Consider the following 12,362-nt stretch of genomic DNA (forward strand, 5'->3'; position numbering starts at 1 on the left):
CTGAACAACAACAAGTGGAAGACCTATAAATCCTTTTTTTTTTTTTTCCCTATGAAATAACTAAGAAAAATAGAGAAAGGGGCCCCCCATGGAACTTTGGGTCCTTCTTTGCACTGGGCTTAGAACGGGGATGATGATCCAGCCGAGACCAAGAATTCAGACAAATTGGATGAGTTTGGATGGCGGACACAGCACTCTGTGCATTATGGCACCACCTAGCTGCCACTTTCCCACTGTACCAAGCTACAAAAGTTCTTTTATCACTGCTCTGCTAGAATGATTTGATCTTTTGATAGATTGCTATTCTGTTCTTCTTGATTCTTCTATTGACTTTCTTCTCCTTCTCTTTGAAGGAGAGATAGGTGAGATGATAATTGAGGGGCAGCACCATTACTCTGGGTCAAGACCTCCTGGGACCTGTTCTCACTCTGCATTCTCCTCCCCTTCCTTTCCAGGCTTTGATGCTTATAAATATGCCTTTTATAATAACCTGGAGGAATTGAAGCAGGGAGGAAAAAATAATAATTTGAGTGTGCCCTCTTGCCCTTTTACTTCTAATTAGTTTTAATTAGTCTTTAGTAGCTCAAAGAAAAGGCTACTATTGAACATTAACACTCCTTTTGATCAAAGGGTTTTCCAAGCTTGATTTATGCAATGTAGAACTAAAAAAAACCTTGGAGATTATTATTTTATAAATGAGGAAACTGAGGTTTTAGGACTAAAAAAACTTTGGAGATTATTATTTTATAGATGAGGAAGCTGAGGTTTTAGGACTAAAAAAAACCTTGGAGATTATTATTTTATAAATGAGGAAACTGAGGTTTTTAGGACTAAAAAAACTTTGGAGATTATTATTTTATAAATGAGGAAACTGAGGTTTTAGGACTAAAAAAAACCTTGGAGATTATTATTTTATAGATGAGGAAACTGAGATCCTCAGGACTTCAGGTCTTTTGAAGGGAAATTAAGGGACTTGTTCAAGGTAATAAAAGGAAGAGAGACTCAAACTCCAGACCTTTTGATTCTGGATTTGGGACTATTTTCTGACATCTCATCTTATTGAGCTTCTCTTTATTGTACTTTGCAGATATTGCATTTTTTTGTGTGTGAATTGAAGGTTTGTGACAACTCCATGACCAGAAAGTCTTTTGTGCCATTTTCTAACAGTATGTGCTCACATCGTGTTTCTTTCACATTTTATTAGTTCTCACAGTATTTAATTTTTTTTTTTTGTTAGTATCATCTCTGTTCTGGTAATCTGTGATCAGTAATCTTTGATGTTATTATTGTAATTGTTTTGGGGCTTCACAATTATCAATAATTATGTGTATTTTGACTAATCTATCAATTGGTTTTTCCCTCTCTCTGTGGATCTCCCTATTTCCTGAGACATCACTGTGTTAAAGAATATTACCTAAACTTAGTTGATAAAGCAATGGCAGAGTCTGAGAAGATTGTTTCTAATTTTGAAAAATGTTCTACTATGAATAAAATATCATCAAACAACAGTGCGTGCTACAGAGAAATCTTTTGTGAAAGGAAGACTCAATTGATGAAACAAACTTAGTTGTTTTCTTATTTTAAAAAATTGACACAGCTACCCAGCCTTCAGCAACCTGATCAGTCAGCAGCCTTCACTACCAAAACGATAATAACAAGCTGAAGACTTAGGTGAGGGTTAGCATTTTAAAAATTAAAGTATATACATTGTATTTAGACATAATATTTTTGTGCATTTAACATACTACAGCATAGTGTAAACATAACTTTTATATGCACTGAGAAATAAAAAAATTCACGTCTTGTTTAATTTAGATATTTGCTTTGTTAATGGGGTCTAGAACCGAACCTGCAACATCCCTGAGATATGCCCATATATTTCTTTGCTTAGGAATGACTGCTGTAGAAGTATGTAGTTTAGATCTCTTACCCCTTATTCCTTTGACAAAAAGAAAAAAAAAAAGAAATAACTCAGATTTCTTCACAAAATAAGTCTTTCCAACATCAGGGAAAAACATTCTTTGAAGGGCACAAATTGTTATTCTTAGAATAGTCAAGGCTTGTCACTGGTGTGAACAGCATTCTTTGCATAGCTATGAGATATCTTTCTCCCTTCTTCCCACTGCTTTTTAAATAAATTTATTATTAATCATAACAGCGTCCACATAATTTTGAAAAATAGTGATGTTTTGTAAGTGTGGGAAAAACTGCCTACAGAAGATAGATTTGCTTCTTTTTAGATTTACATATTGATTCCCATATGCCTCAGAGTGACTCTGTGGTTACGCAGGGGCCTTCATTTGAGAACTATTGATCTAGTCCAATCTTTGTAGTCTTTTCCTATGAGGTATGTCTTTAAAATTCCTTTTTGAGTGTCTTCCATATGCCAGGCCTTGTGCTAAATGCTAGAAAATATGAGACTAAAAATGAAATATTCTTTTTCTTTTAAAGAACTTTTATTCTATTGAGAGAGAAAAGATGTACCGAAATATATTCATCATTTTGAGGGTAAAGCTCTTAAAATAGGGGAATCAGGAAGGGCCTTCTGGAGGAAGTCGTGCTTGAGCTGACCTTTTTTAGGGAACAAGAGGAACCTTTTGTTTTAAGGGGCAGAGATGGAGCGCAGGGAGGAAGATAGAATTGGGGAGGTGCAGAGGAGCAAACAGTCCCTGAAAAGGGGTAGAGATGGAAGGAACAGGAAAAAGACTATTTGTACTGAACAATAGAATATGTGAAGGGAAGAAATATATAATAAAGCTGGAAAGTTTGGAGCTAGATGGTAAAAGGCTTTAAATGTCAAATGGAGAAATTTGTGTTTCATCTTAGAGGTAATAACAGACCATTGGCATTTATTGATCGGGAGGGTGCCATGGATAAATGTGTATTTTAAGAATATACTTCTTGTGTCTTTCTTGGATTACCTGGTTCATTCCAAAGCTTCCATTTTAGGGAAAATGTCCAGTCTGATGATGTTGTCATTCCTCTCTAGGCTGCACTCCTAAATCTTTGGACTTTTTCTTCCATACCACAAAAGCTTCTTCACCCTGGAAGTTCCCTTCACCCTTGTATTTCTCATACTAAAAGTACTCTGTGCCCTTGTGGTCCCTTTCTTTGACTGGTTGGATTCTCCCAGAATTTTAAAAATCAATCATGTCTTTATTCCTATCCAGACTGTACTTCATACTCTCTGGACTTTCTCCCATTTTCCATCCTTTTTAGCTCTCTCTTTTTTTTTTTTTTCATTTTATGTGGTCTTCCACCATTAGAATGTAAGCCTTTCTTTTTCTTTCTACTTGTCTACATTCCCAGCACTTTGCACAGTGTGTGATGCATCATATGCTCTTTATAATGCTTGTTAATTTGACTTAGAGATTTGACAAGGGGATAGACTTGCGGCAGATGGATTAATTAGGAGGTTATTGAAATAGTCCACGAGAAATGAGGTGAAAGTCTTAGTGTTGTGGTAGCTGAAGGACAAGGAAAGAATGGATGGGAGGGATGTTGTGGAAGTAGAATCAATAGAACTTGGCCACTGAATTTGGAATAAGGAAGGATAAGGAGTGGGGGATGGCTTGGAGATTGTGAATCTGAGTAACGAAGAGAAGGAGATTCTCTCTTGGACTTGTTATTTTGAGATATCCAGTTGGAAATGTGTCTAGCAGGTAGGTGATAAGGCGTTCTTTTTGGATCTTCCAGATAATGTTGTTCTGTGTTAGGTGTTGGTCATGTTCTGTTTGGGATAATAAGTCATCTCTACACATATAATCATTGAACATAAAGTCATAAAGAGAGCATAGAGACAGAAGAGCCTGGGGCTATTCCCATCATTAGTTGCTATGCCATGGATAAAGATTTGACAAAGAAGATTGAGAAGAAGTAGAAGGAGAACCAAGAATGAACAGTGTCACAGAAACCCAAAGAGGGAAAAAAATATTCAGAATTAATGCAAATGCAGAAAAGATCAAGAAGGTGGTGATTGAAAAAGGACCATTAGACACTAATGCATTATTGGTGGAATTGTAAACTGATTCACCCATTCTGGAGAGCTATATGGAACTATATGCAAAGGGCAATCAAATTGTGCATACCCTTTGATCCCGCAATACCACTATTAGGTCTGTATCACAAAAGGATTTTTAAAACAAAGGAGAAAGGGCTTATTTGTACAAAAAGATTGTTAGCAGCTCTTTTTGTGGCGGCAAAGAATTAGATATTGAGGGGTTGCTTATCAATTGGGGAATGACTGAACAGTTGTGGTATGTGATTGTTACAGGATGTTACTGTGCAGAAATGATCCAAGTTGTGAAAGGATTTAAATGTATTTGTTCTAAAGGCAGTAGAGTAAATGAAGATTCCTGAAGAGGGGAGTGACATGTCATTCTTTAGAAAGATTATTGTGGCAGTTGCACAGAGGATATGGAAAGACCAATTTATGGGCTATTGTAATAGATGAAATTTGGAAGAAAATTGGCTTTTTGGGGGAGATAATGAGTTCAGTTTTGTACATGTTGAATTTAAGATGCCAGTTTGGAATGTCCAATAGGCAGTTAGTTGGTGATATGAGACTGGAGCTTAGAATTGAGAGAGATACAGTGAAATCATCTGCATAGAGTGGGCGGGAAAGAGGAGGAATTGGTCAGCACTTTTTTCTAAAGTTACCTAAGCTTTTAAAATTGTAAAGTCAATTCCCTTTTATAGTTCTCATTTTTTTTTTTTTTGACACCCATGCATCACTTATTTATTTATTTGTTTATTTATTTTTTTGAGGCTGGGATTAAGTGACTTGCCCAGGGTCGAACAGCCTTAAAAAATATCTTTGGAAATAGGTCTTTGGTAAACATTTTTCCTATTCACTGCCCCTTTTTTAAAGTCACCTGAAAAGATGAGAAAGAAATCCCCCCATTTTTTTGAGAAAGAGGTCCTTAGCATTGACTCGTTTTCGTCAAACTATAGATTAGGTCAAAGCCTCATTGATTTTCTCAATATCTGCTTGTTGCCATAGCTGGCTTGTAGAGCTGAAGACTTTACAGATGATAGGGAAGAATTTTCTTGGAGATGTTTTTTTTTTTTTTTACACAGATCATATGATTTGGATCTGGAAGACTCCTGTAAAGACCTTCTTGTTCAACTCTGTTATTTTTCTTTTCATTTATGTTATACATGTTAAATATATGTTAAATCCAATATATGTAAACATATTTATACAATTATTTTGCTGCACAAGAAAAATCAGATCAAAAAGGAAAGAAAATAAATAAAAAACAAAATGCAAACAACAACAAAAAGACTTATTTTTCAAATGAGGAAACTGAGTCAGAGAGGTGAATTGACCATTGCAATGTCACACAGATAAATAGTTAAACCCAGGGTTCTCCATTAATGAAGAAGACTCTCCTTAATCTCCAGTTTTATAACAGTGGTCTAATGATGATGGCACTGGATGATGACAGGATTGTTAGAGACCATGGATTCTCATCTTAATTCTGGGTAAATGATCTTAGCACTCTCACATTCTCATTCTCTGGTCTTCTTATTTTTAAAATGAGGTAGTTGGATTTCTTGACTTGTAAGACCTCTTCTTGCTCTGATATTCCACCAGTGAGACTCTGAGTTCCAGATCTAAGTTTAAGATGATGTATTCATTATAAATGATTTGATGACAGATGGGGTTACAAAGGACTTGTTTTGCTCTAATAACCAGAGGACCTTTGGCGGTAATGAAGTCCAGCCTTGTCCCAGAATCAGGCAATCTTCAGAGGGCCAGGGCTCGTGCCGATCCGATCCTGAACAGCAGATGTAAAATATGTGTTAAAGCTTTTTTCTTAAGAGGAAAACATTTAGTAAAATTCTGATACAGGAAAGTCAATGAGAATGGAATATCCAGAGGTGAAAGGCACAGTTGGGGAACACTTCACCGAGTGACTTTCTTTCCTCCCATGATACTACTTAGCATGAGCAATTCAGGGGATTTAGTATGTGTTGGGTTTAGCAGTGGCTTTGGTGAAAAAGCAAATCAAGTATATAAATAATCTCCTGCTGATACTCAGGTGTGTGAGCGCCTCTATGCATATGTATGCACACATGCTTGTACACAGCAAGGCAAGATTGAATAGAGACTCATCTGCCTAGCAGGGAAGAATGACAAGGGAAATTCATCAATCAGACACTCATCTCCCTAGCAGGGAAGAGGGATGAGTAATCTCTTGGTTCACCATTCTGTTTACACTAAAGTTAATCAGGAAGGATAATCATTTGTTGGCTTAAGTGAGCATCTTATGACCTGAGTATATTGGTCATTATGTAAAAATGTTGTGAGAACTCCTTACTGAAGGATTCCTGAAACATAAACATGCTTCTGGAGTTCAGGTAGTTATCATTTATGATTGACACTAATGAGGGCAGTGCACTGAGTTCAAACAAATGAATAGAGCAATTAATGGAAGTATAAAAGGCTACCCTAAATTAGAAATTTATTCATCATTATTTCTGTTGTGACTACATTCTGGCTTTGACTACAGGGTATGTTTACCCTAAGGCTGACTAACCTTCTGGAGGGGTTCAAAACATTCAGCTGTATAGATTACATTGATTTGAGATGGTGGAACACGATGGGCTAAATTATAAGGGTTCATTTTTACACCCTTGCTGATTTTCTCATGAAATGGTGCTAATATATGTGATGGTAATAGGAGAAGGAATAGGAGAAGTAGGAGAAATTAGTGTAGTAGGAGTTTTAGTAGTAATGGTAATGGTAATGGTAGCAGTAATTATAATAATAGTAGGTAATAGGAGAAGGAATAGTAGGAGTAGAAGAAATTAGTGTAATAAGAATTTTAGTAGTAACGGTAATGGTAATGGTAGTAGTAATTATAATAGTAATATAGGAGAAGGAATAGTAGGAGTAGAAGAAATTAGTGTAGTAAGAGTTTTAGTAGTAACAGTAATGGTAATGGTAGCAGTAATTATAATAGTAATATAGGAGAAGGAATAGGAGAAGTAGGAGAAATTAGTTTAGTAGGAGTTTTAGTAGTAACGGATGGTAATAGTAGTAGTAATTATAATAGTAATATAGGAGAAGGAATAGGAGAAGTAGGAGAAATTAGTGTAGTAGGAGTTTTAGTAGTAACGGTAATGGTAATGGTAGTAGTAATTATAATAGTAATATAGGAGAAGGAATAGGAGAAGTAGGAGAAATTAGTTTAGTAGGAGTTTTAGTAGTAACGGATGGTAATAGTAGTAGTAATTATAATAGTAATATAGGAGAAGGAATAGGAGAAGTAGGAGAAATTAGTGTAGTAGGAGTTTTAGTAGTAACGGTAATGGTAATGGTAGTAGTAATTATAATAGTAATATAGGAGAAGGAATAGGAGAAGTAGGAGAAATTAGTTTAGTAGGAGTTTTAGTAGTAACGGATGGTAATAGTAGTAGTAATTATAATAGTAATATAGGAGAAGGAATAGGAGAAGTAGGAGAAATTAGTAGGAGTTTTAGTAGTAATGGTAATGGTAATGGTAGTAGTAATTATAATAGTAATATAGGAGAAGGAATAGTAGGAGTAGGAGAAATTAGTGTAGTAGGAGTTTTAGTAGTAATGGTAATGGTAATGGTAGTAGTAATTATAATAGTAATATAGGAGAAGGAATAGGAGAAGTAGGAGAAATTAGTGTAGTAGGAGTTTTAGTAGTAATGGTAATGGTAATGGTAGTAGTAATTATAAGAGTAATATAGGAGAAGGAATAGTAGGAGTAGGAGAAATTAGTGTAGTAGGAGTTTTAGTAGTAATGGTAATGGTAATGGTAGTAGTAATTATAATAGTAATATAGGAGAAGGAATAGTAGGAGTAGGAGAAATTAGTGTAGTAGGAGTTTTAGTAATAATGGTAGAAGTAATAATAGTAGTAGGTAATAGGAGAAGGAGTAGCAGAAGTAGGAGAAATTAGAGTAGTAGGAGTTTTAGTAGTAAGGTAGTGGTGGTGGTAGTAGTAATAATAATAGTAGTAGGTAATAGGAGAAGGAATAGTAGGAGCAAAAGAAATTAGTATAATAGGAGTTTTAGTAGTAACAGTAGTATGACAGTGTCAGTAATAATATTGGTAATACTAGTAGAGGTGGTAGGAACAGTATGATGATAGCAGCTGGCTGTGTGATAGATGGTATGAACACAACTAGACTTGGAGCTGAGAGAGGTCTGGGCCCCACTCCTGCCTGACACTATTTGTTTGGCTGTAGATAAGTCACTTTGGCTTTCTGGGGCTGTTTCCTTATTTTTAAAAATGGGGATAATAGTAAAGGCCTTTGTAAAATTTAAAGTGACATATGAATGTCTGCTTTTATTTTTATTGTTATTATTGTAGTTTTCAATATTTTTGGGTGTAGGTGAGAAGGGCTGGGTGTAGTGTCTGAGAAATTATTCTTTGAGAAATTCAACATTAATCCAATGGTTTTGCATACATGATTTGTTTTGGGCTGAATTGCATCTCTAAAGAAACTATACTTATTATCAGTTCCTGTCTAATTTTCTGTGTCTTTTTTAGGTTTACCCAGCCAGAGAATAGATTTTTTCCCCCCTGAGGCAGTTGGAGTTAAATGACTTTCCCAAGGTCACATAGCTAAGAAGTATTAAGTGTCTGAGGCTAGATTTGAACTCAGTCCTCCTGACTTTAGGGCTGGCACCCTATCCACTGTGATATCTAGTTGCCCCGGGAATAGATTTATTAGTACAGGACTAAATGGGGAGAAAAAAAAGTATCCTGGCTAGATTGGTAGAGGTCTATCTTTGGAGTCAGGAATGGTCAAATCTTTAGTGCTCTTTAATTGTGGAGTAATGACAGATCAGCTGAGGAAGGAGTTCCCACAACAGGAATGGAAGATGAAACCCCTGAGGAGATGAAATTACAATCTGCCTTCCTTTTATTCATGAAATATGAACAAAAAATTTTGAGGACCCAGTGCACGTTCCTGGGAACTCAACATTTAATAGAAAAGAAGATTTTAAAAGAAATTTTAAAGAAAAAATTTGGGGAAATGTAAATCATGATTAGATAAATGATTACTATATGGTTTTTACTATATGGTCTACTTTGTGTGTGTCTCTATATGTATATATTATATACACACACAGGTAGTTGTGAACATATATAATACAATTATAATTGCTTATACTTACATGTAGGGGTATAATTTTAAACGAATGAGGTGATTTTTCAGCCTGGTTTTTAAGAAATTTCTGCCTCAATGTCATATAGAAAAGCCTCTCCATGTCTATTTTTTTGGATCTAAGGTTGGAATTAGGTTAGTTTATCTTACATGGAAGACTTACATGAAAAAGGTCCTCCCCTCCTCTTTGGCATAATTTTAAAGGTTCTTTCTAAAGGAAACTTTAAAAATCTTTCAAGAATATCCCTACGCCTTTTCACAATAGAAACAAGTCTGGATGTAGATGTTTTACCATACTTGTGAAAAATTTTCCAAAATATTCCCATGCCTAAAGAAAACTTTAGCAGAAGAACTGATAAAATAGGGAATTTTTTTTTCATTCTATAGAATATGAAGCCTTGGAAGGCCAGGAATTTTTAAGATGGCATCCACAAGATGGCGAAACAGCAAGATGTAGTAGAGAGAGAGTAGGCTCTGAGTCTTGGAGGAGGGTGTCTGCCCCTGATATAGTCAGCCAGCTGCCTCTAGGTACAACACTTAACCTCTCTGTTCCCAGGCAAATTCTCCGACACTATAAATGGATGAACAGGTGCCAGTTTCCATTAATAGAGTTCCCTTACTAGGAATTCTCTATAACAAATAAAATCAAAGCTCATTTAAAAAACACATAATAAAACAAGCGTACCATTTTGAACTGAAAGGAGCCATAGACACTGTTCAATGCAACTTATCTTGACATTTCCCTTTGGAACAGTGTGGTGACGTGATTCATCTTCTTAGTATTGTAGACTCTCAGAATAAAGGAAGAATAGAGGAAATCAAAGTTTCCAGCTGGTGTGAGGAGAGAATCAAGGTTCCTATTGGGCATGAGGGAGATCCCTGTAGCCTTCTGGTTGGAGGTACGGCGTATTTGTAAGGAAGAGGAACAGTTTATTGAGATGTGCCTGATGATGCCGAATTTGGAAAAGTACTTTGAGTAAAAGTGGCCCCAAAGTAACTCTGTTGGCGTAGTGTAGTGACAAGACCACCGCAGAGTTGGCCACCTCTTAATTCTTCTAGTGCCCAAAGGCTTCATCTAGAGTTTCTTTAGTTTTTTTTTCCAGTTGGAATGAATTCATTAATCTTATAAGTGATCAATGAGATGATATATGCAAAACATTTTGTCATCATTAAGCATTGAGTGTTATTATTATGAAGTTATCCATACTCTCAGAAAAAGGTAGCAGAGCATCTAGCAGATAATCATGACCAGTAATTTTATAGCACTTAGGAAATGGTATATTTTGCCTCTTGTAGAGTTTGGGGTAACTTAATACTGGGGTAAATTGGGATCATAGGATCAGAGATTTAGAAATCTAAAAGATTAAGAAATCGAGTAGTCTAGCACTTTTGAAATTTATATTTGGGGAAACCAAAGTCCAGAAAGGTCTACCCAATATCACACAGCTAGTGAGTGGTAGAGCTGAGTTTTGACCTGAAATCCAGCACTCATTTTTACTGTGTCAGGCTGCTTCTCACGGTCATCTGTTCTCATTTTCTAGCATAGGTACAGAATCTGTTACAACTCATGAGATATAGCATTGTGCCAGAGGAGTGGTGAAATTAGCCTGCCCCAATTAACAAGGCGCTGAGAAGGCAAACTGAAAGATCCAAGACAAAGTCACCAATTAAATCAAAGCCTTGGGCCGACTAAGCATTATTGTGAGTCTGTGCTTTAAGAGGATGTGAGCAAGAAACTGGTTTAGAGCAGGGCCTCCCAACATTTTTTTTTTTTTTTATTGGCTGGGGGCCACTGAAAAGGAAAATGCATCGCATACTCCATCTTTGAAGTTCTCAGCTCCAGAATGGATCTATCCAGTAATAATGTTAATAACAAAAGTAATGGTGGTAGTGATGATGATGATGCTGATGATGATGAGTAGTACAGCGGGTAAAAATGATGTACTTGGAGTCAGGAAAGTCTGAGTTCAAATCCAGCCCTAGACACTGTTGATTTGCCCACGCAAGTGACTTAATCTTTTTTAGCCTCAAGTTTCTCATCTGTAAAATGGGAATAATAGCAACACTTGTTTGCAAAATTCTGAGAATCCAATGAAATAACATGCAACCTTAAGCTAAATAAATTTCAGCTTCTTTTTGTTCTCCTTTTCCTCACTATTGTGCTAAGAATGAGGTTAATTCTGGAGTTTTTAGTTGTTCAGTTTTGGATTCATGATTTCACTGGTAGAGGATCTCTTTCCATTCCCCTTTCCCCTCCTCTCCACAAATACACTTATTTGTATTCTGTGTTGTTCTGGCACAGGTTGTGAAAATCTTGGAGAAACACGACCCTTTGAAAAACGCCCAGGCAAAATACGGCTCCATCCCTCCAGACGAGGCCAGTGCCGTCCAGAATTATGTAGAACACATGCTTTTCCTGCTGATCGAAGAGCAGGCTAAGGACGCTGCCATGGGCCCCATCCTGGAGTTTGTGGTCTCCGAGAACATCATGGAGAAGCTCTTCCTTTGGAGCTTGCGGCGAGAATTCACCGACGAAACGAAGATCGAGCAGCTGAAGATGTACGAGATGTTGGTGACCCAGTCCCACCAGCCGCTGCTGCACCACAAGCCCATCCTGAAGCCCCTGATGATGCTGCTGAGCTCCTGCTCTGGGACGGCCACGCCGGCTGTCGAGGGGGAGCTGGTCGTGCTGCTCAATCAGCTCTGCTGCATCTTAGCCAAAGACCCGTCCATTCTGGAGCTCTTTTTCCATACCAGTGAGGATCAAGGAGCTGCCAACTTCCTCATTTTCTCCCTTCTCATCCCCTTCATTCATCGGGAGGGAACAGTGGGCCAGCAGGCGCGGGATGCCCTCCTCTTCATCATGGCCCTCTCAGCCGAGAACAGCGTGGTGGCCAACCACATCGTGGAGAACACCTACTTCTGTCCCGTAAGTTTCTGCTTGGGGTCCTCTCTGCTTTCCAGTTATTCTTCCCCATCCTGCGTCAGCTCCCATCAGTCTTTTCCTTTCCTTATTTTAACTACCTTGTTTCTTGCTTCACGTCCAGCGATGAAAGATGCTGGGCCTTTGGGGAAGACAGTGTTGGTGAGAACAGAAAGAGCTGAATTCGCCTGCCATTTGGCTGAGAAATCTCTCCCTAAACACAGCAACCTGGGAAAAGGAGAGATTTGTGTTACCATTTTCCCCCTCCTGGCTTTCAAGTTCCA

At 37.2% G+C, this 12,362-nt stretch overlaps 1 protein-coding gene across 6 annotated transcripts in view; it reads left to right on the top strand.

The window, feature by feature from the left end:
* The window catches only part of FHIP1A (FHF complex subunit HOOK interacting protein 1A), a 363,684-nt gene that overhangs the window by 213,810 nt on the left and 137,512 nt on the right, over positions 1–12,362 (top strand). For all 6 annotated transcript variants that reach the window (XM_074274292.1, XM_074274294.1, XM_074274295.1 and 3 more), the window contains one exon: positions 11,458–12,084. In XM_074274292.1, coding sequence (XP_074130393.1) covers positions 11,458–12,084 — 627 coding nt within the window. The remainder of the gene's footprint in view (positions 1–11,457; positions 12,085–12,362) is intronic.

This window comes from Sminthopsis crassicaudata, chromosome 6 (assembly GCF_048593235.1).
Source record: "Sminthopsis crassicaudata isolate SCR6 chromosome 6, ASM4859323v1, whole genome shotgun sequence".
Lineage (NCBI taxonomy): Eukaryota > Metazoa > Chordata > Mammalia > Dasyuromorphia > Dasyuridae > Sminthopsis > Sminthopsis crassicaudata.